Genomic DNA, 20,540 nt, shown 5'->3' with positions numbered 1-20,540 from the left:
AAAAAAAAAAAAAAAAAAAAAAAAAAAAAAAAAAAAAAAAAAAAAGGACTGGGATTTAGCTCAATGCAAAGCCCGAAGTCAACCCCTGGTCCCATCCCACCCCCCAAAAATGCTGTAGCTGCTGCAGACATTAACTATTTTAAAATCAGAACAGGTCTCAAATGAGTCTCCAAAGTAGCTGTTGGTTATACTTGAGAAGATGGTTGGCTACACCTGAGATATGTGGTAAACGATGTGCACGGCTGACCTAGAGCTAGAGGAGGGCATGAAGGATAAGACAGGACACACCTTCAGTGAAAGGTCAAGGGGCATAGGAAGGACATCTGTCCTGTCTCCAAATGGGGTGGGGATGTCTAGAAAAAGACTTCTCAGTTTTCACAACAACAGGTCAATGCCTCAGCTAAGTCTGGGGTTGAATGTACAACCCTCATGCGGCCAGAGGCACTAGGAGATGAAACACATAGAATTATTCTCAGCTGAAGCAGAATGAAAACAAATGAGAAGGCCTCACAGAAGTGTAGAACACCAACATATACGAAATGGGAGTAACAGGCAAAGACAGTGGGGGTGGGGAGGAGGACAGACAAGAGCAAAACAAAACAGAACAAAAAACCCTGAAGAATAACGGCTGAAAACTACCCAAATTCCCTAAAAACAAAAACATATACATCCCAGAAGGACAACAAACTCCAAGATAAATGCAAAAGGCCTACAATCTGACACATAGTAAAATGCTACAAGTCTATAATAAAATAAGGTGAAAATCTTGAAAGGAGAAAACAGAAATGACTTGTTACTGATGAAGGAACAACTGAATTAGCAGAAACAACAGAAGCCAAAGGAATATATTCAAAGGGCTCAGTACTGGTAGAGCTATCTTTCAAAAACTAAAGGCAAATCAGAGAGTTTGCAAAACACACACCCAGAGAATTTGTTGCTTGCAGACCTGCTTTACAAGAAGAAACACAGGCATTTCTTCAGGGTAAAAGTATCCCAAGATAGTAATTTGAATCCACATACACATACAAAAAGACAAAGAACACTGATAAAGGAATTGTGTAATTATAACTTACAACATAAATGACTATTTTTCTCCTTTATTCTCTTAACTGATTTAAAAAGCAACTGTGGAGGCCGGTGATTTAGCCCAGTGGTGGCACCTGCCTCACAAGCGCAAGGTACTGAGTTCGATCCCTGGTACCAAAGGGAGAAAAAAGCAATCATGGGGACTGAGAATGTATGTAGCTCACACACTTGCCTACCATGTGTTAGGCCCTGGATTTCATCTTCAGCACCACTTAGATAATAAAAATGTTTTTAAGTGACAAGTAATTGTATAAGATAACAAACATGTTAAAAATGTAATGCTGAGTCTACAACATACTGAAATGTCAATATGTGACTATCAGTACCGAAAAAGCTCCATGTGACCAAAGCTATGCTGGGCTAAGGAACCTTTGGACCTAAACCTTATACCATATAAAAAAGTTAAGCCCGACCTGGTGGTACATGCCTAAAATCCCAGCACTCTGGGAGGCTGAGTTAAAATATTTGCTCTTCAGAACATTAAGGCTATAAGCAAAGAGTACATAACTTGTCTACAAAACAAAGATGCATGCCAGTGTGGTAGCACGCACCAGTAATCCCAGTACTTGGGAAGCTAAGGCAGAAGAATTGAGTCGAGGGATAGTCTAGGCTACATAATGAGTTCAAGGCTAGCCTGAACTATATAGTGAGACCCTGTCTCCAAAAACAACAATTAAAAAAAAATCCTGTTAATTGAAAGATACAGACAAAATGAACCAAAAAGATGACGAACACCTCCCGTGGGTTCATAAGTACACCTGACAGAGCCATAGAAAGAATTAGTGAACCTGAAGACAGAATAATAGAAATTACTCAGAGTAAAGGGCAAAAAGCAGACTACAGACACATGGCAACTAGATATACTGCGTGAGTGTAGACTGATCCTGGGCTAGGGAAAAATTAGCTATAAAAGGTCATTATTGAAACCACTGACAAAACTGAATAATGGGTTGTGAATTACTGGAAGATATCATATTCATGATATGTCTCTGGATTTTCATCAATGAGTGTTTTTTTTTTTTTTTTGGAAATACACATTGAAGTACACTATACACAATATCTACTCTCAAGTGGTTTAGAAAAAGATATGCAGAGAATAAATGATAAAGCAACTATAGCAAAATACAAATACCTAATGAGTCTGTGTAGAAGGTACATGAGAGAATTGCCTGCAACTCTTCAGTAAGTCTGAAATTGTATCTACCAAATTACTCAAGTATCCCCCTACTGGCCCAGATGGCCCCGGAAGGTTAAGTCTACTAAGCACTAAAGAACAGTTATTTCCAATTTATACAAACAGATTAAGAGAATGGTAGAATGCGTCCCAACCTATTTCATAAAACTAATAGAAATAACAGTACCAGGCCAAACTCAATTCTTAACAAGTTCTTTAAAACCCTGAATATAGTATCATCAAACCAAATCCTGAATATAATATATATAAACCAGGAGGGCTGGGTGTAGTGGTAGAGCACTTGCTCAGCATGCACAAGGCCCTGCATTCCATTCTCAGTACCAGGAAAACATTCAACTAATTAGTAATTTTTAAAAAACAGATCTTGAAGATTTGGGGCAGTGGTACAGAGGGTCTGAACCAAAGGCCTTCACACTGAGTTACATCTCCATAATTTTTAATTTTATTTTGAGACAGGCTCTCAGATGCCCATGCTGAGACTAAATTTGTAATCCTCCCACCTCAGCCTCCTAGAGTGCTGGGATTACAGGCAAGCATCACCACCCCCTGGCTTCAAGGATGGTTAACATCAGAAAATCCATTAATGTAAAATAATAAATTAACTGATTAGAAAAACTGTATAACTGCAACGAACACAAAAAATAAAGCCCCTAATAAAATACAGACAGCATAGTGGCACAAGCCTGTAATTCCAGCACTCAGGAGGCTAAGGCAGGAGGATTGTTGCTGAGGAGTTCAAGGCCAGACTAAGCTACACAGTGAGACCTGTTTTAAAAAAAAGTAATGTCAGGCCAGGGATTTAGCTCAGTGATGCTGCTGCCTGCCTTGCAAGTGCAAGGTCCTGAGTTCACTCCCCGGTACCAAAAATTAAAAGTAATGTAAAATTAGGAAAGAAAGGTAATGACTTAACTTCATAAAGATATATTCTAAAATCCTACAGAAAGGATTATATTTAATGCTAACAGACTAAAATCACTGTCTTAAGTTGAAAGAATAAGAATGCTCACCATCACACTTCTGATCAACAATGTACTGGAGACTTTGGCAAAAGTTAACAGTACTAAGAAATAAATGTCAAACATCGGAAAGAAACAAAAGGGGAGTGACGGCATATGCCTATAATCTTAGCACTCTGGGAGGCAGAGGCAGGAGGAACACAAGAGTCCTAGCCTGGGCAACCTAGTGTGACCCTGTCTCAAAATTTAAAAAATAGGTGAGTTGTGCATCTAGGCTTCTACAGAGGGTCTCCTGGGATGTAGGAATATGGTGGTCCACTCCCAAAGCAATTTCTTATGTTGGCAAGTCACAGCCTAGTGGAATGAACTGGACTGTGAGGAATGCAGGGATGTTGGGATGTTGGGAGTGCTGCTTGGATGCTTATTTCTGCCAGGGGTAGAGGCAGGATACCAAGGCCAGGAGGATTTGTTACCGCGACATCTCCTTGGAAGCCACACCTCAAATCCTGTTGTGAAGGCAAAGGCAGCCCAGGACTTGGGGTGTTCCATCTTCTGAGACATCCTGTCCTGAAGAGTCACATGACTTACTGGAACCTGACAGGGTTCTTCACACCCAGCACCCATCAGGACTTGCTGCCAGTATAACTGCAGCGGGGAGGGGGGGCCTCTGTTACTTGGCAGCGCCAGAGCTATCTGTTCTTTCTTGCCTTATGTAAAGTCAATTTTCATCTGGCTGGTGATTAACTCAATGAAATTCAGGTAGAGAGATCGACAATTTGAAAACAAGGAGACAGGTGCTAAATGTAAATATGCACGATTCTCAAATATTTTCAAAGAAACACCTATTTTTGGTCTCAATGAAAACTGCTTCCTCTGATTTTCTACTGGCATAAATTTTCATTCAGAAGGCATTAACAGACCCTGAAGTTCACTTGTCCATGGTTAAATTTCACTTTCCTTTTTTTTTTGGACCAAGGATAGAACTTGGAACCTTGTGCTTACGAGGCAACGGTGGCACCACTGAGCTAAATCCCTGGCCCTCCACTTTCCTTTTTTCATAGAAACTGAAATGTCAAGACTTTCTCCAGTTTTGTTTTTTTTTTTTTTTTTCTTTTTGAGATGAGGTCTTGCCGTGTATGTATTTCAGGCTGGTCTTGAACTCACTTAAGTAGCCCAGGCCCATCCCCAACCCAAATTGTCTCAGCCTCCCTGTGCTACCATTCCTGGCTTATCCAGCTATTGATATTTAGCCTTCATAGGAAGATCTGCACAGTAGTGGGAAGGAGTAAGTCCTTACGGCAATGACCATTACATGAAGCAGGTGAAGTTCAGATCTTCATGGGCCTTGCTTGGGTGATGAGCATAGGTGTCTGAGAACCTCCCAGGACAGGTGCACAGCTTGTGCCCCCAACCTTCTAGTCCCCAAGCTGAAGAGGGCACAGACCTCCAGGCTGAAGGTGTCAATTTTCCTTTGTGCCAGAGGCCTCTGCATCTTACTGAGCTGGCAACCTGCACACCATGGTCCTCTCAGGGGCTGAGTGTCTTGCCCTAGGGATAGATGCATTGTCAAGGACGGAGTGTGGTGTGCACAGTTGTGAGGGATTGTGGCCTTCTGTGCAGTGATATAGTCAGTGAGGTTGTGACAGGAGAAGGCAGACTTGCAGTTTAAGACAGGAAGAGCATAGTGGTTTTCTTTTCAAATTATATTGTCAAAGGGCCAGGGATTTAACTCAGTGGTGCCGAGCCTGCCTTGTAAAGTGCAATGCTCTGAGTTTGATTCCTGGTACCAAAAAAAAGAGCAGCAGCAAACCAAATTATGTTGTCAAAATATATTAGCTAAGTTTTCTTCTTGTACCTCAGCTTTCCATAACCTACTGAAACAAAGTCAGAAACTTCTAAGAGGGCCAGGGATTTAGCTCAGTGGTTCCGACACCTGCCTCACAAGTGCAAGGTCCCAAGTTTGAACCCTGGTACCAAACTTCTAAGAAGCCTTTGGTTAAGCTTCTGCCTTTGCTCTTGTATTTTTCAAATGTGTTTGGTTCCTGTTTTCAAAGTCTTGGTATACATTACCCTTTTTTTTCTCTTGACAAAGAGAACCTTAATATTAGTTCCAAATTTCCTAGAATATTCTGTATTTAACCCCCACCCTACGTCTTAAGGTTATTACTGCAGAAGTACATAGTTTTTGTCCGATGCTTATTACTGGAGTCTTTGAGTATATCTTCCTCCAAACCACTCGGACCTTTATCTTTTCAGTCACATGCTTTTATAAACTGTCTTCCATGGATGGCTCCATAGATTTCTCAGAATGCTTTCTACCAGAGGGCAACATATTTAGATATTCACTGATAGGTCTACTTTGCTGACACTATGACTTCCCTATTCTTTATTTTTTAACAATATCTGGATTGTACACCAGAGATCCTGTCAAATGTGTGTGTCGTATTTGTGTCCTGTGGGATTGAAAGCAACAGTTTGAGAGGCTGATTGGACCCTCCAGCCGACACTTTTTCTGGTCCTCTTTGTTCTATGACCCTAGTTAAAGCAACTTGGTTTCAACTAGTCACCTACTCATATGTGAACCAGTGTTTGTCCTATTAAATTTTTATTTTAAAAATAGACTGCACGATTGAATATTTGACTTCTGTCTTTAATGTCCTGTTTTTGTTTTGTTTTCCCTTGAATGTCTTCAGCCAGCCAACTTTACTTAATCTGAACAACTCCCATTTTGTTGCTTAAGAAATGAGTCTGGTGAGCTGGTCTGGGATTTTATAAAATAAGCGTGTAGCCGGGTATGGTGGTGCACACCTGTAATCCCAGGACGGGGGAGGCTGAGGCAGGAGGATTGTTGTGAGTTCGAGACCAGCCTGGGCTACATAGTGAGTTCCAGCTCAGTCTCAACTACATAGTGAGACCCTGTCTCAAAAAACAAACAAACTAACTAACTAAATAAATAAAATAAGTGTGTCCTTTGAATAAAATTTGTTTGTTAGAGACCAAACAAAACGAAACATTAAAAAAAAATGCAGGGTTGGGGATTTAGCTTAGTGGCTGTGCCACCTGCCTCGCAAGCTCAAGGTCTCAAGTTGGACCCCTGTTACCCCCTCCAAAAAAACAGGTAATGCTGGTAAAGATGAAAGTCAGTGTTTATGACTATATGATAATAATTTTACCCAGGGATGTAGCTCAGTGGTTCCACCACCCACCTTGTAAGCACAAGGTCCCGAGTTTAATCCCAAGTACCAAAAAAAAAAGGCCAAAGGCAATGAAAAGGCCATGGGTTCAATCCCCGGTATTCCCCTCAAAAAAAGAAAAAACAAGAAGAAAAAAGAGGGGCTTGGATTTAGCACAATGGCCCAGTGCCTGCCTTCCAAGTGCAAGGTCCTGAGTTTGATCCCTGGTAGGAAAAGAAAAGAGAAAGGAAAGGAAAAAGGAAGAAAGGAAGGAAGGAAAGGAGGGAGGGAGGGACGAAGGGAAGAAAACTAAAGTCTAGCAGAATCTACAACTACCCAACTAATAAGGAAGTTCAGAAAAATCAACATAAAATTGATATGGAAGAGAAAAACGCTAAGAATAGGCAACACAGTATCAAGAACAAGGAATAAATATCACAACTGCAGCGATCAAGATTTATCACAAAGCTACTGACACGGGATTGACAGACTCAGAATGGAGTACAGTAACACGCCCAGGCATATGTGAAACCTGGGTCTGTGCTGTATCGGTAGGAAGGGAGGGACTGATCCCCACGAACAAACAGATCATTACCCGAACTGGACTTAAGACCAGTGGCTCTCTGTAGTTGCCGAGGTCAATGACACCCTTCTCTGTATCACAGAAGACAGGGAGGACGCAGGGCATCCTGTCCTCTGTTGGGCGGGCTCCCAACACTCGGGTGTGTCGGCAGAGGGACAGAGAAAGACTCACAACATGGAAGGCTGGGCAGGAGGAGCCGTCTAGTAACGCAGAAAGAAGGAAAGAAGGACCCCACACAGAGGCAGAGAGGCTAGAGTGTGGCAAGTTCTTGGGTCACCACTGCCGTTTAACCCCCTAATACCACCAAAGCAGGCAGCACAGGAATTACGGTCTCTATCCCAGGAAAAAGAACCAGCGGCTTCGAGGCCAGCCAAGATACAGATCCCAGGGGACCTACTTCTTTTGCACAGAAACGAGGACTTCTCATAGCAGCTCTCGGCGTGCCAGCTGTGCAGGTCGTGGTGCCGCAGCGTCGGGAAGTGAAAGCACTGCAGCTGGGCGCAGAGCACATTGTCGCTCTCAGACATGGCCGATGTAAAGATGGGGTCTGGGGGCAGCAACACCTTCGAGGAGCCTGTTGGAGGAGACAGAAGTTGAGGCTGGACAGATGGCCGCGCACCGTCCCCAAGGGACCATGGTGTCGACGAGACCATGGAGTCAGCTCCAGACATGAGGCCTGGCAGGACGCTGACAAACACAGGAACAGGTATCACCCAAGGAAGACAGTGCTGCACGGTGATCACTGGATGTGCTTCGAGTCAGAGCAACAGCACGAGTAATGAAGTAACGGATGGTGACACGCTGGATTACAATGCAGAAACTCATACTGATGTATAAAATGAATAAACAAATGGAGAAATGAGTAGGGGAAGTTTTCAACAACAGAAACCCTAAACCTAGTGAGAACAACAGCACTCAGAAAGTCTCGGCACTGCGCCTGTAAGGCACATGCTTCAGTCCCACCAAAGCACTGGCATCCCTGGCATCAGGACACAGTGTACCCCTGCAAAGCACTGGTTCTCCGGAGCCCTCCACCAGCTCCGGCCCCTGCCGCATCTGGGGAACTCCTTTAAAAAACTTTCTTCCCTATTTGATCTCTTATCCCAAGGGCTGAAAAATGAACACACTTCTCCTCACCCTTCAAAAGCAAGTCCTCAGGGCGGAGGCTGGTTGCCAACCTCAGAGCTCCTGAGCACAACTGTGATATATAACACCAGTGCTCAAACCAAGGGCACAAATGGCCCCTCAGGGCAGAGCCCTATGACCTGGGCCCACCACCACCAGAAGCCGCCTGAATGGAGGCGGGGACAAATGGGAGGGTGGCTCAGGCTATCAACGAAGTGATGCTTCCGCACGACACCAGGCCAAGGCTCCACTGAGCCACCAGCAGATGGACAACACAGCATTTCCTGCCAGCCAAGAGCAATGCCAACACGTGTACAGTACATCTGCCCGTGGAAGCTGAAGACTGGAGTCCATGGTGCTAACTGTGGGCTGGTCATAGGCACCCCCTGCCCACCCCAAGTGCAGGATGGCAGAGGGAAGCAGATGTTTGCACCAAAGTTGGTGCAACTGAAGTAGGTACTGATGAGTTGCTGCCAGGTTTTCAGCCAACAGCCAATGCCTGCACTGGGGGCAAGCTCCAAGACCCTGGGAAGAAGCACCCCAGCAAGGGCTCACAGCAGAAGCAAAGACCCTGCTCCAATTATGGGGCTGGGGTAGAAGCCAGAGTGGAAGGGGTTGCAGAGAAGAAAGGCGCTGGGCCTTAGTGAGAACTGTGACTGTAAGAAACAAAACCACATGGAGCATGCGCCCAGGAGAAAAGGGCCCTCTTGTAGGTGTATAAAGAGGAGACAGTAGGAGAAAGAGGATTGGCCAGAGGTCACTGTGGTGATTAAGTGCATGAAAATCAAGGTATCAGGTCTGGGTGAGGGCTTCAAGGCTGGTAACAAGTGATGAAATCCTGATGTATATCTGAAAGGATATGAGAGTCAGGGACTCCTGAGCTCCACTAGCAATGACTCCTACAGATTTCCCTCCAAGGCCTGCTTTCTGGATGTGCACCAGCCACCCCAATTTTCCTGAAGGACCCTGGTCTGCCTAGGGTAAGGATCCCAGGGAGAGCACTCAGTTGAGCGAAACCAGGAGAAACTGAAGCAATGACCCACCCTCCCAAACTTCCCCCCAGGGTCCCCTCCTACTACCCGCTCCCACAACAGGTACTCCAAGGTGGTGGCAAGTTCCAGACTGCCCCCATGCTGTCTGCTCGTGAGGTGTACAGTTCTTCAGCCTGGCATACAAGGCCCTCTAAAAGCTGTCTAACTGCGTCCGCTGCCATGTCTCCTGCAGTCCACAAGGAGAGCCACTCCATCTGCGTGTCTATCCCCTACTCCCTCAGCTTAGGAGACCCTCATTATCCCGCCAAGCCTCCACTGTTCCTGTCACAAAGGGCTCTTCACTTACTACTCTCATGCTGACTGCCTCTCCAAGAACTTTCCCTTCCTGTCTTACTACCTCAGCACCCACAGAACCATCCTGCAAGGACCCAAAGGGCTGTCAGGGCCCCCACAGAATGGAGCCCCACAGGATGGAGGCAGCTGCCCCAGTGGGAATTCTGTGGTCACCTTTCCCAGAAAGCAGGGTCTCTGACTGTGCCTTCCAGCAGCTGCTAGATCAGTCTTGTCCCTCCCTCCCTGCTGAGCAAGGACTCAGGGCCCCAAGGGCAGGTTCATGACCAAATCTGACTGTTGATCTCGCTGTCAGGACCTTACAACAGTCACATCCTTCCCTATACAGCCCCCGGACAAAGAAGATAACAACAAAGGACTAGTCACATCTTAAAATACGCCTGAAAGAGAACAAGGCTCCTTCTGTGTTAGGCACCTCTTGACCTCGGTCCACCTGTGATATGACCGAGCCCCAGGAAATGTGCAGGTGTGGAGATATGGTGGGATACACATGGGGCAAAAGCACCAACAATCTTAAATTCACGAATACGTGGACACATTACACAATGTTTCCACTTCTGTGCTTTAAAATTAACACCAAGTATGAACAACCAGAAACTGAAGCACACTTCTAGGAATAAGGATGGGGGACCTAGGCGTGGCATGGGAAAATGTGGAGGATTCCCTCTACACAACAGGGATCCAAATCTTTTCACACTTTCCATAGAAGTTAGCCCCATGTCTGCTGGCAGCACAGCTTTCAGTCTGGTATGCCAGATCTATAGAGCCTCAGCAACCCTGGACAGGTGCAGGGGCTTACGCAGATATGAGCTGGGAGAAACACAGCCACCTTCCAACGCCCTCAGCAGTCCAAGGGGAATGAGCTCCAAACCTAAATGTACAAGAGGTACAATACAGACCTATCATAAACGTGTGTTGATAATACACGCGCACTACTGCGCCAGTATACAATACACATTACCAAAAACACAAGTTGTACACGATGTAGATGAAATAAATATTTTAAAACATCTTATTGTAAGACCTTTCCCTATCATAAGCTAATATGCTTAGGCACAGTATATTCTTAGAGAAGGGTTCATTATTAACAAAATTTAAATATGCTTCTCACTGTGTCCAGGATATGACAGATCCCTAAAACCTCTTCTGCTTTGCACCACGGCAAAGAGCTCCTTTGAGGACCAGGAGGGGGCTCACTGGGCCATGCCTTTGTTTAATTGTACTTTTAGTCTTCTTTTACTCTATAATTTCTTCGAAAACTTTAATGAGGGCTGGGGATTTAGCTCAGTGGCTCCTGCAAACGCAAGGTCCAGAGTTCAATCCCTGGTACCAGGAAAGAAAAAAAACCAAACTTACATGATGTGGACATTTAAAAAATATACAAAAGGAGAAAGAAAAGTGCAATTCTGCGTAGCTTCAGTGTGGAGCTGCATCCCGCGATCTGGTTTATCGCCCACTGTGTGTGCTCCTCCCTGAGCACACTGTGACACCTGAGGCTTGCACACCAGGGCATGTCCCTACAATCACACTACCACAATGCTGATACATGACTAAGAAAGGGAACAGTCAATATCCACTCTAAGTCCACACTTTCCTCAACTGTAGCTGCCTGAGAGTTTTTATATAATCAACTCTTGCAATTCAGGGTACCATTAAAAAAAAAAGAAACAACAACAACAACAACAACAACAAAAAACCTATTTTTGGTTTTATTTTTAATTCCTTAGACTCCAGAACAACTCACGATACTGAGCTGTGTCAAGTGCTGGGCTATTACCAGAAGAATCATTTTTTAACATGTGTACTCTGTGACCACCACTACTTAAATACACTAACAACATCTCCAAATCCACAGACAAGAGAACACAGATCCAAGGCAGAGCTGCTGGATGCTCAGGGCACCCTACAGGGGCATTCTTTCTTGCCCAGGGGCTTTTGCTAAATTGTAGATTCATTCTTCTCATGCACCAGAGCCACTGTGACAAGCATGGTCATTAGAGTCCACCTGGGCCCAATGAAGACATCTCATGCCAGAGATGAGGGTCTGAGCTCACAGCTCAGATACGCTGTCATGCCATACAGATGGATTTCTCTTCTTTCTTTCAACCTCTCTCTCCAGAGGATTAAAACCTAGGCCTTCCTATGGAGCTTTTAAATCCCCAGCATTTTTATAAAGGTCTCCCTAAACTGGGCTAACTTGCAATCCTCCTGCCTTAGGACCCCAGAGTACTGGGATTGATTACTGGATGTCTTCTCTTTAACTATCAGTATCCAGAAGACAACCGTGCTCATGAGTGTTGACACTGTTCTAAGCTAGCCTGGACTATGAAGTTGTAAAGATTCACCCCCAACAACTGTGCTGACAGCAAGTGAAAAACTACTAAGAAAACGATCCTGGGGCCTAGGGAATCAAAACCCATCTATTTGACAACTATTCCTAAGGGAAATCTACACAACATACATAGAAAATCTGAGAACTCAAATGAGGGTGGCCACTTTCAGTAGGAATTGGAGGGTAAAGAGCAGAAGCTGGGCCAATGATGTAGCTCAGCAGCATCAGGCCTGCCTGGCAAGTGCAAGGTCCCAAGTTCAATTTCCAGTACTAGGGGGCAGGGAATGGAACTGGATATGGTGGCACATGCTTATAATCCCAGCAGTCAGGAGGCTGAGGCAGGAGGATCACTGTGAATGTGAGGCCAGCCTGGACTACATAGTGAGTTCAAGGTCAGCCTGGACTACACCGTGAGACCCTGTCTCAAAATAAACAAAAAGAATAGAATGATGTTCTCAGTAGGAGTGGGGAATGTTGGGCATGGCCTTCTCTGCTGGGCTCTACAGAACCCATCTCTGCTCACTGCTCATAGGAGAGGCCCCGCTTCTACAGAGCCCGGACTCTCCAGGAAGCTGGCTGCCTATGGTGCTGACCTTTCTAACCCTGTTCCCAGGCCTACAACTCCTCAACTGTCCTTATCAGAGACACTGAAGATATTAGTGGTGTGGCTTACATGTGTTTAAGGGACGGGGAACTCACATCTAAGCTCAAACTAGAGGTCCAAGGAGCAGCCCAACTAGCGAAGCCTTGATGATGGAAAGGGTAGGACAATGTAGCAAGCAGAGCGCACAGTAGGGGCACCTGGGCAGGAGTTGCTATTATCAGGCTAAAAGGGCAGAAGGGAAGGGACAGGCCAGGACCTTAGCTCCCCACAGAAGCTGTTTCTTTTCCATTCCTTAGTATTTCCAAGCAACTCACATAAAATCTCTGAATCAACCCATACACACACACACACGCACACCCCTGCCTGCTGTTCAACTTTTGGGTTATAACCCTAAACTTCCCTGCCCTAGGAAGTTTCTCTTTCCTTCTTTGGTCCATGTCAGCCCACACTGTATGCTCACTTGTATGCCCCCAAAGTCTTTACCTTTAAATTTATTTAATCTTTACTCCTTTTATCAGGAGTTAGACATCGAACTCCAGATTTTATACATTCTAAGCAAGTGCTCTATCATTGAGCTATGCGCCAAATGTCTCCCTCTTTTTAAAAAAACAATTACTTTTTTAACTGGTACATAAAACAGTACATATCTATGAGGTTTTGATATATGTATACAAAGTGTTACATTTAATCCAATCTCTTTGAACATTCATCTTTCTTTGTGGCAAAGACAAAGTTCCTTCTTCTCTGTTGGAAATGTACAGTACGGTCCGTACTGTTTCTAGAGCCACCTCACAGTGCAACAGCACACCAGAGCTTCTTACTGCTATTCAACTGTAACTTAGCACCCACTTAGCAATCTTCCCCCAACACCCCTCCCCTTACTGTCCCTAGGTAAAGTCACTGATTTTAAGGGAAAGTTGGGGTATATAGAAATTTGGCCACATCGAGAACAACAATGAGCTCCAGAGAAGGCCCCTCCATAGGGACTGACTCTTGTATATGACGGCTGTGCACTTGGGCCACCCCCTCCTATATTCCCTGTATTCAGTGGCCCTAGAAGCCAGGCACAAGTGGAAGGGTTGCGGGGGAGACCCCAGAAATACTGAATCAGGATAACTTCTCCAAATTTCAAATTTAGCAACTAGAAAACTTACCTTTGAATGCCACCTCCCAGCGACCCTCTAAGGAACGGTTCCGGCCAGTGACGACATACTGATAGCCAACCCACAGCCTGCAGGGGTGAGAAACAGAGATCATGCCACCGGAAGGAAGTAACCACCAATGACTTTTCGGGTGTGTGTATGTAGGTATGCATGAATGCAATGCTGAGGACTGACTCCAGGGCCCTGTGATGCTAGGCAAGTGCACTATCACTGAGCATTTTGTTTCAGTAAGAACACTGACTTCTAAAACACTGAACGACAACACAAATGATTTATGTTTTAATACTTAATTTTAAAAAATGCATTAAAGTTCTAAACCATAAATTCACAGGTATAAAAGGTTTTACCTCATGGGGGTCCAACCAAGCTCATTCTTACCAGCTCATCCAATAAAGCTACATTTGAAGCCAGATTAATCTTATTCTCGGTGGAAATAAAGCTCCAGAAACACACACCGTGAATATCAAATGCACAGACCATAATGTTCTGAAGTGTTATGACACACTGGGTTACATCTCCACAAAGAAACAAAGCCTGTGGATATGTGCACCGGCACACTGGACACAGACACGGGCACAGCTTCCCTCACAGCCTGTCTTCTCTGAGGCGTGTACCTGAGGGCACTCAGTTCAGCACCAAAGAGGCCTTCCACAGTGACCTAACCAACCGCTACAAGCAACTGCCAAGTCTGTGCCCCCACCTCAGCTCTCCAGCCCCAGCACTACAGACGTCCATCAGCTCGTGCACCTGCATGGTGGAAGCCTTAGCGCTTGCTGCTCTGCTGAGGTAGGGCTGAAGCGTACACACACTGCTGCCCAGGGAGATGCTCTCCCCACCCGCAGCTGATACACTCTTCTCCTCTGCTGGGCTCCTAGGCATTTCCTTTGTGGGAGTAGTAAGAGTGAGGAGTTATTTTTATCACTTTGCAGCCACAGAAGGAGAAACAGTTTAGTCTTATGATTTGCCAATGTCACGTGGAACATAATATGGAGCTGAAACCCACCTCCAGTGTTAAAACGAAGGCCCTGTGTCCACCTATGTCATCATGCCCCCATGGCGGCATGGCAGCTGCGCCTTTGTAAGAAGCAGGTGACCCACAGGGAGCACCAGCCATCTTTGGGACTCTACATTCCCCTCCAGAAAAGGCTATCCCTTTTTTTGTTGAAAGGCACTCAAATTATGTAGCCCAGGCTGGCCTCAAACTCATGGTGATCCTCCTGCTTCAGCCTCCCACGTTCTGGGATTACAGATGTGCACCATTACGCCCAGCCAAGACTGCCATTTTCTATCTCATACCCCTAACCATGTGGACGGGATAGTGTGACATGACCAGAGGCAGCACATTACAGGTTTCTGCACATATCTGTCCCCAAACAAAAACTCCCTAGATGCATGGCCTGGGAAATATGTGATCAGTTGCCATTTACACATTCTTTTGACACACGGAGCCAGGAGGTCAGGAGCCAAGTCTGGGACAGGCTGCCTGGGCTCAAATCCTAGTATGTGCCTAGTGGTGTTATGTTCATAGTCACTTGTGTACCCAGCATGGGCCCCTGAAGTTTGGGAGGATTGGGCGAACAGGCTCACAGAAAGCACTGAGCATGGAGCTGGCAGAGACTCTTTCTCACAAGGAACCCCCATCTAGCTGTGCACCTCTCACACTAGGCCCACGAAGCCCCATAACAAACAGCTCCTAGGGACACAGGCTGGCACACCCTGGCTGCACTCATCACCCGTCATGCGCCACAGTGGGGAGCAAGTCCCAAGTCCACAAGGCGGTGACAGGGCCACCTGTTCCTTCCCCATCACAAGCTCCTAGCTCCATCTCAATGCACACAGTAAGCCCCTGGCTCTCCCTCTGCTTCTAGTGGGGAAAGCATCTGCTTTCTCCGACACTGGCTGGCAGCTCTGCCTTGCTTCGGGGGGGCCATGTCCTCAGCAGTCATGAGACCCTGACCCCCACAACTCACTTGCGCTGGTCCTTCCAACCAAATGGGACCAGTTCGGGCTGATCCCATTCCTGGGCCAGGACAAAGCGCAGCTCCTCCTCAGTAGAGAAGGTGGCGAGGGAGCCGTTCACACGCTGGCAGGTCTGGGCGGCATCCCAGTAGTTCTCCCCGCTCAGGTACACCCGGTAGCAGCTGGCTGTGCCTTCATAGTGGTGCCATCCTGTCGGGCACTTCCCTAGGAAACATGAAGGATAGAAGGGGAGTTGTCCCCCAAGTTAGGATCTAAACTCACACGGAGTGCAAACATACCTCAGAAATCACACTAGGGAACAGGGCACTACAGTACGTTTAAACTGAGGTAATCATACTGCTTAGGTTAGAAGGGCCAGACACAGGACAGGGCAGCACAGTCCATTGACTCTCTTAGAGCTTTTCCTGGAAACTCTAGAATAAACATTGCCATACATTTCAAATAGGTCAAGGGTGCTTGCCAGAATTTTACCTCTTCATTCTTGAAATGCTCACCAAGTGGTGACTGGATAAAGATGTGGTTTTTTGGACTGGGGATTTAGCTCAATGGTGCTGCTGCCTGCCTGGCAAACACAAGGTCCCAAGTTTGATCCCCAGTACCAAAAGAAAAAAAAAAAGTGTTGCAGTTGTATGTTTTTTTTTTTTTTTAAACAAAATGGAGTACTACTCAGGCATAAAGGAAGGTAAACTAGAGATATTTATAGCTAAAATGATGCCCCTTGAAGCCATACTCTTTTTTTTTTTTAAGTTTACTGGCAAAATTTAGGTATACAATATGATGACAATTCAGCATTAGGAATTTGTACCTTTATATGACATATCTTGATTCTTATTCTTTTCCCTATTCCTCTACCCCTTTCTTCAACCCCTCCACCCTTCCTATTTACAAAGGCTTTTTTTTTTTTCCTTTTCTCTTATTTATTCCTTTCCCCTACCCTTCCCACTTCCCCTTTGGACCTTTTCTTCCTATTTCACATTATCTATTCTATTACACATTTTTTTTTTTTTTTTTTTTTTGCGGTACTATGGATCAAACTCAGGACCTTGCTCTTGCAAGGTAGGCATGGTGCCGCTGAGCTAAATCCCCAGCCCTCTGTTATACATTTTCATCTTTATTTACACTCAGTTTATCATACCAGAGAAACTTCAGTATCTACGCATGTGTGTCTTATTTATTTCACTTAAGAGTATGGCCTCAGGCCAGGATTTAGCTTAGTGGATCTACTGCCTGCCTCTCAAGCACAAGGACCAGAGTTCAATCCCTGGTACCAAAAAAAAGAGTATGGCCTCAATGTGCATCCATTTAGCTATAAATGTCTCTAGTTTCTCCTTCTTTATGGCTGAGTAGCCCTCTATTTTATATTACAACCAAAAAAACAAAAAACAAAACACATCTTTATCCAGTCTCCAGTCAGTGGGCAACTGGGCTGTGGGAAAAAATTTTTTACCAGCTGTTCCTCACAAAAAGGTCTACTATCTGGAACATATAAAGAAGTTTAAAAAATCAGACCTCCCAAATTTAAAGATCCAATCCAAAAATGGGCATCTGAAATGAACAGACATTTTTCAAAGAAGCAGAAATGACAAATAAACATATGAAAAGATGTTCAACATCACTGGTCGTTAAAAAGATGCAGATGAAAACAACACTGAGATTCCACTTTACCACAGAAAGAATGTCTGCTAACAAGAAATCAACCAGTAACAAAGCTGGGCATGGTGGCGTACACCTGTAATCCCAGCACTCGGATCACTGTGAGTTCAAGACCAGCCTGGGCTACATAGTGAGTTCCAGGTCAGTCTCAACTACATAGCGAGACCCTATCTCAAAAAAAAAAAAAAATCAACCAGTAACAAATGCTGGGATTGTGGGGGGAAAGGAACCCTTCCTTCTCCACTGTTAGTAGGAGTGTAGACCAATGCAACCATTGTGGAAATCAGTATGGAGAAACCTCAAAACACTAGGATTAGAGGTCCCCATTTGACTGAGCTATCCCCCTGCTTTGGGCGTCTTCCCAAAAGAATTAAAGGAATCATACCACAGCGATATCTGTACACCCATGTTTACAAAAGCAGAGTTTATAATAAAGGCCATATTCTTAAGTGAAATAAACAGGACACACGTGTAAATACCAAATTGTTTCTCTGGCGTGAGAAACTGGAAGTGTAAATGAGGACCAAAACATATAACAGATATTGTGAAATAGAAACTGTTCAAAGGGGAAGGGGAATTAGGGAGGGGAAATGGGGGAAAAAAAAGAAGGGAAAGAAAAAAATGAAAAAAGAAGGAAAAAACCGAAACAAAGCTTATATAAACAGGGAGGGGTGAAGGGGTTGAAGGGAGGGAACGGAAATGGGGGGGAAGAACCAAGATATATCATGTCCAGGTACAAATTTCCAGTGATGAATGTGATCATGAGGTGTGCCTAAAATGTACCAGTGAAAGACAGACAGACAGACGGATGGACGGACATACGGACACACGGACACACACACACACACACACACACACACACGCACACACACACACAGAGAGCAAGCGAGTGAACTGGAAAAAAAAATGGGGCTTTAGTGCATTTTCTAGTTAATCCCTCTGCAGTGCCAGCCGTGTGTGTGTGTGTGTGTGTGTGTGTGTGTGTGTGTGTGTGTAAAATTTATAGTGGTATATCCAGGTATAGTGGTATAAAATTGTAGTGGTATAAAAATTGTGCGTGCGTGCGTGTGTGTATACATATATACGTATATACATATATACGTATATATGTATATATGTATATGTTTATTTAATCTACAGTGGTAATGGAGATTAAACACAGCCTTACAGTGAGCTACCTCCCCAGCCGTTTTTTTTTTTAAGTCGTTTTTAGCCTGAGATAGGTTCTTGCTAAACCACCTGCCTCAGACTCCCAAGCTGCTGGGATTACAAGCATAAGCCACTTTACTTGTTTTTTAAAACTGTTTTGGTCTTGTTACGTTGCCCAGGCTGGCCTTAAACTCCTGGACTCAAGCAATCCTTGACTCAAGCAATCCTTCTGCCTCTGCCTCCTGAGTAGCTCAAACTGTAGGTATGTGCCACAAAGCCTCACCAAACTAACCGATTGCTTTTTTTTCTTTTTTTTGAGACAGGGTCTCACTATGTATAGTTCAGGCTGGCCTCAAACTCACTATGTAGCCCAGGGTGTCCCTGAAGTCAGCCACCCAAGTGCTAGGATTATAGGTATGTACCACCATGCCCGGCTTACCTATCATTTAAAAACAGTAAAGGGTAAAGGGATCCCCAGCCACCAGCTGTACCTGAATTCTCCGAGCCTGCTTTTCCTATCTGTAAAAGGGAACAATTCAATTATGGGATTTCCCAGTCTTACTTCACTCTCAGGAGCCAGTTGTCCAGAGAAGAGCACCATAGCCTTTTTCAGGGTCCTTGCCCATCTTCACAGGCTGCTTTAGGAAGTAAGCTCTCCCAACCCATAACAGAGAGGCACTGGAAAGGCTGGGAGCCAAGTCTTAAGACTGTAAACTCGAGCCGGGCATGGTGGTGCACGCCTGTAATCCCTGCACTCGGGAGGCTGAGGCAGGAAGACTGCTGCGAGTTCGAGACCAGCCCCGGCTACAGAGTTGAGTTCCACAGCAGTCTGAACTACACAGTGAGACCCTGTCTCAAAAAAAAGAGACTGTAAGCTCAAGATCAAGATGAGCAGGCTTCATTCTGGTGGGGTCCCAGTCAGAGCAGGTCTGCAACTTACTGCTGAAGCGGACAGGCTGTGCCACATTCACCGCGTGGAAGTCCGTAGGGTCCCCTCCTCTGGCTCTCCCCTGCCTCAGGTCCACAGACTCCTTCCCATGGTAAGGCCGAGACTCCCCAGTTACTTCTGAAAGCAAAAAGAGAAGTGTGCTGTGAGCATGACCAGTACAGTAGTGACAAAGCAGCCATGGGGCTTCTCCAGCCATTCCCAAGCTGAACGTCAGCATGAGTCACACTACTCAGGGTAGGAGGGTCACACACAGGACACGGCCACAGAGTCCACTTATTCCCTGGAACTTTACCTTGGAACTCTAGAATAAACACGCCATATACTTCAAAAGGGTCAAGTGTGCCTATTAGAATTACACCTTGGCAGTCTTCACTACTGTACTGCTATTATGAAAAGGGGCTTTACTGCATTTTCTAGTGAGTGCTGCTAGCACTGCAAAGTCAATCCTCCCTTCTTACAATCTTTCTGCAGAGCCAGCTCCACAGGGATGGCATGGGCCATAGGCTGCAGCAGGCCTCGATGCATGTTCAGAGGGTGTAGACAGGGCTGAGCAAGGGAGAAGCACCCAGTTTTATGTAGCACAATCTAATAGTCCTTCCACACACTTTCTTGGAGCCTCCAATCCCCTTGTGAGAGCCAAGACCTACTCTCCTCTCATGTCTCAGGGTGAGGAGCAGACTTGGAGAAGTGAGGTGATTCTCCCAAGGCCACAGAGCAGAAAGCCAGAGACATCTCCTCTCCTGGGCCCACCCACCTCCCATCCCACCTGCACAGATGTACCCTCATGCACGGTGAAGGGCACCTGGGGCAGAGTCAGGTCAGATGGGCAACAAACAGAATCTGCATGGCTGCAAACAGCAGGAAAGACAAGCTACTTGCCAGCAGGCACACACTAGCCGTGGACAGCTGTATGGAAGTGGTAAGGTTCATCTCTTGCAAACCTGTCCTGACTTCAGAGCTGGCAATTGGCCCACTTGCCAAAGCTTCTCTTGCCACTCGGTTCTACTAGAAGCACAGACACTAATACTATCTTTATTTAATAATTTCTTTCTTCATTATAAAATAATAAATATTTAATGTAAAATATCTGAATACTATCAAAATTTGAAGATAAGCTGGGCGTGGTGGTGCACACCTGTAATCCCAGCACTCGGAGACTGAGGCAGGAGGATCGCTGTGAGTTTGAGACCAGCCTGGGCTACATAGTGAGTTTCAGGTCAGTCTCAACTACAGAGTGAGACCCTGTCTC

The 20,540-nt window shown here is 45.4% G+C and overlaps 1 protein-coding gene across 1 annotated transcript in view; it reads right to left on the bottom strand.

The window, feature by feature from the left end:
* Nucleotides 1-20,540, bottom strand: part of Dgcr2 (DiGeorge syndrome critical region gene 2) — an 81,025-nt gene that overhangs the window by 10,885 nt on the left and 49,600 nt on the right. Inside the window, exons 3-6 of the mRNA XM_033758701.1 lie at nt 19,283-19,408; nt 15,531-15,744; nt 13,552-13,628; nt 7,391-7,567 (exon numbers count right to left, since the gene is read on the bottom strand). Of these exons, the coding sequence (XP_033614592.1) occupies nt 7,391-7,567; nt 13,552-13,628; nt 15,531-15,744; nt 19,283-19,408 (594 nt within the window). The remainder of the gene's footprint in view (nt 1-7,390; nt 7,568-13,551; nt 13,629-15,530; nt 15,745-19,282; nt 19,409-20,540) is intronic.

The sequence above is a fragment of the Fukomys damarensis genome, unplaced genomic scaffold, assembly GCF_012274545.1.
Source record: "Fukomys damarensis isolate Sample0158 unplaced genomic scaffold, DMR_v1.0_HiC HiC_scaffold_34, whole genome shotgun sequence".
Classification (NCBI taxonomy): domain Eukaryota; kingdom Metazoa; phylum Chordata; class Mammalia; order Rodentia; family Bathyergidae; genus Fukomys; species Fukomys damarensis.
This window is presented reverse-complemented; position numbering and strand designations above follow the sequence as displayed.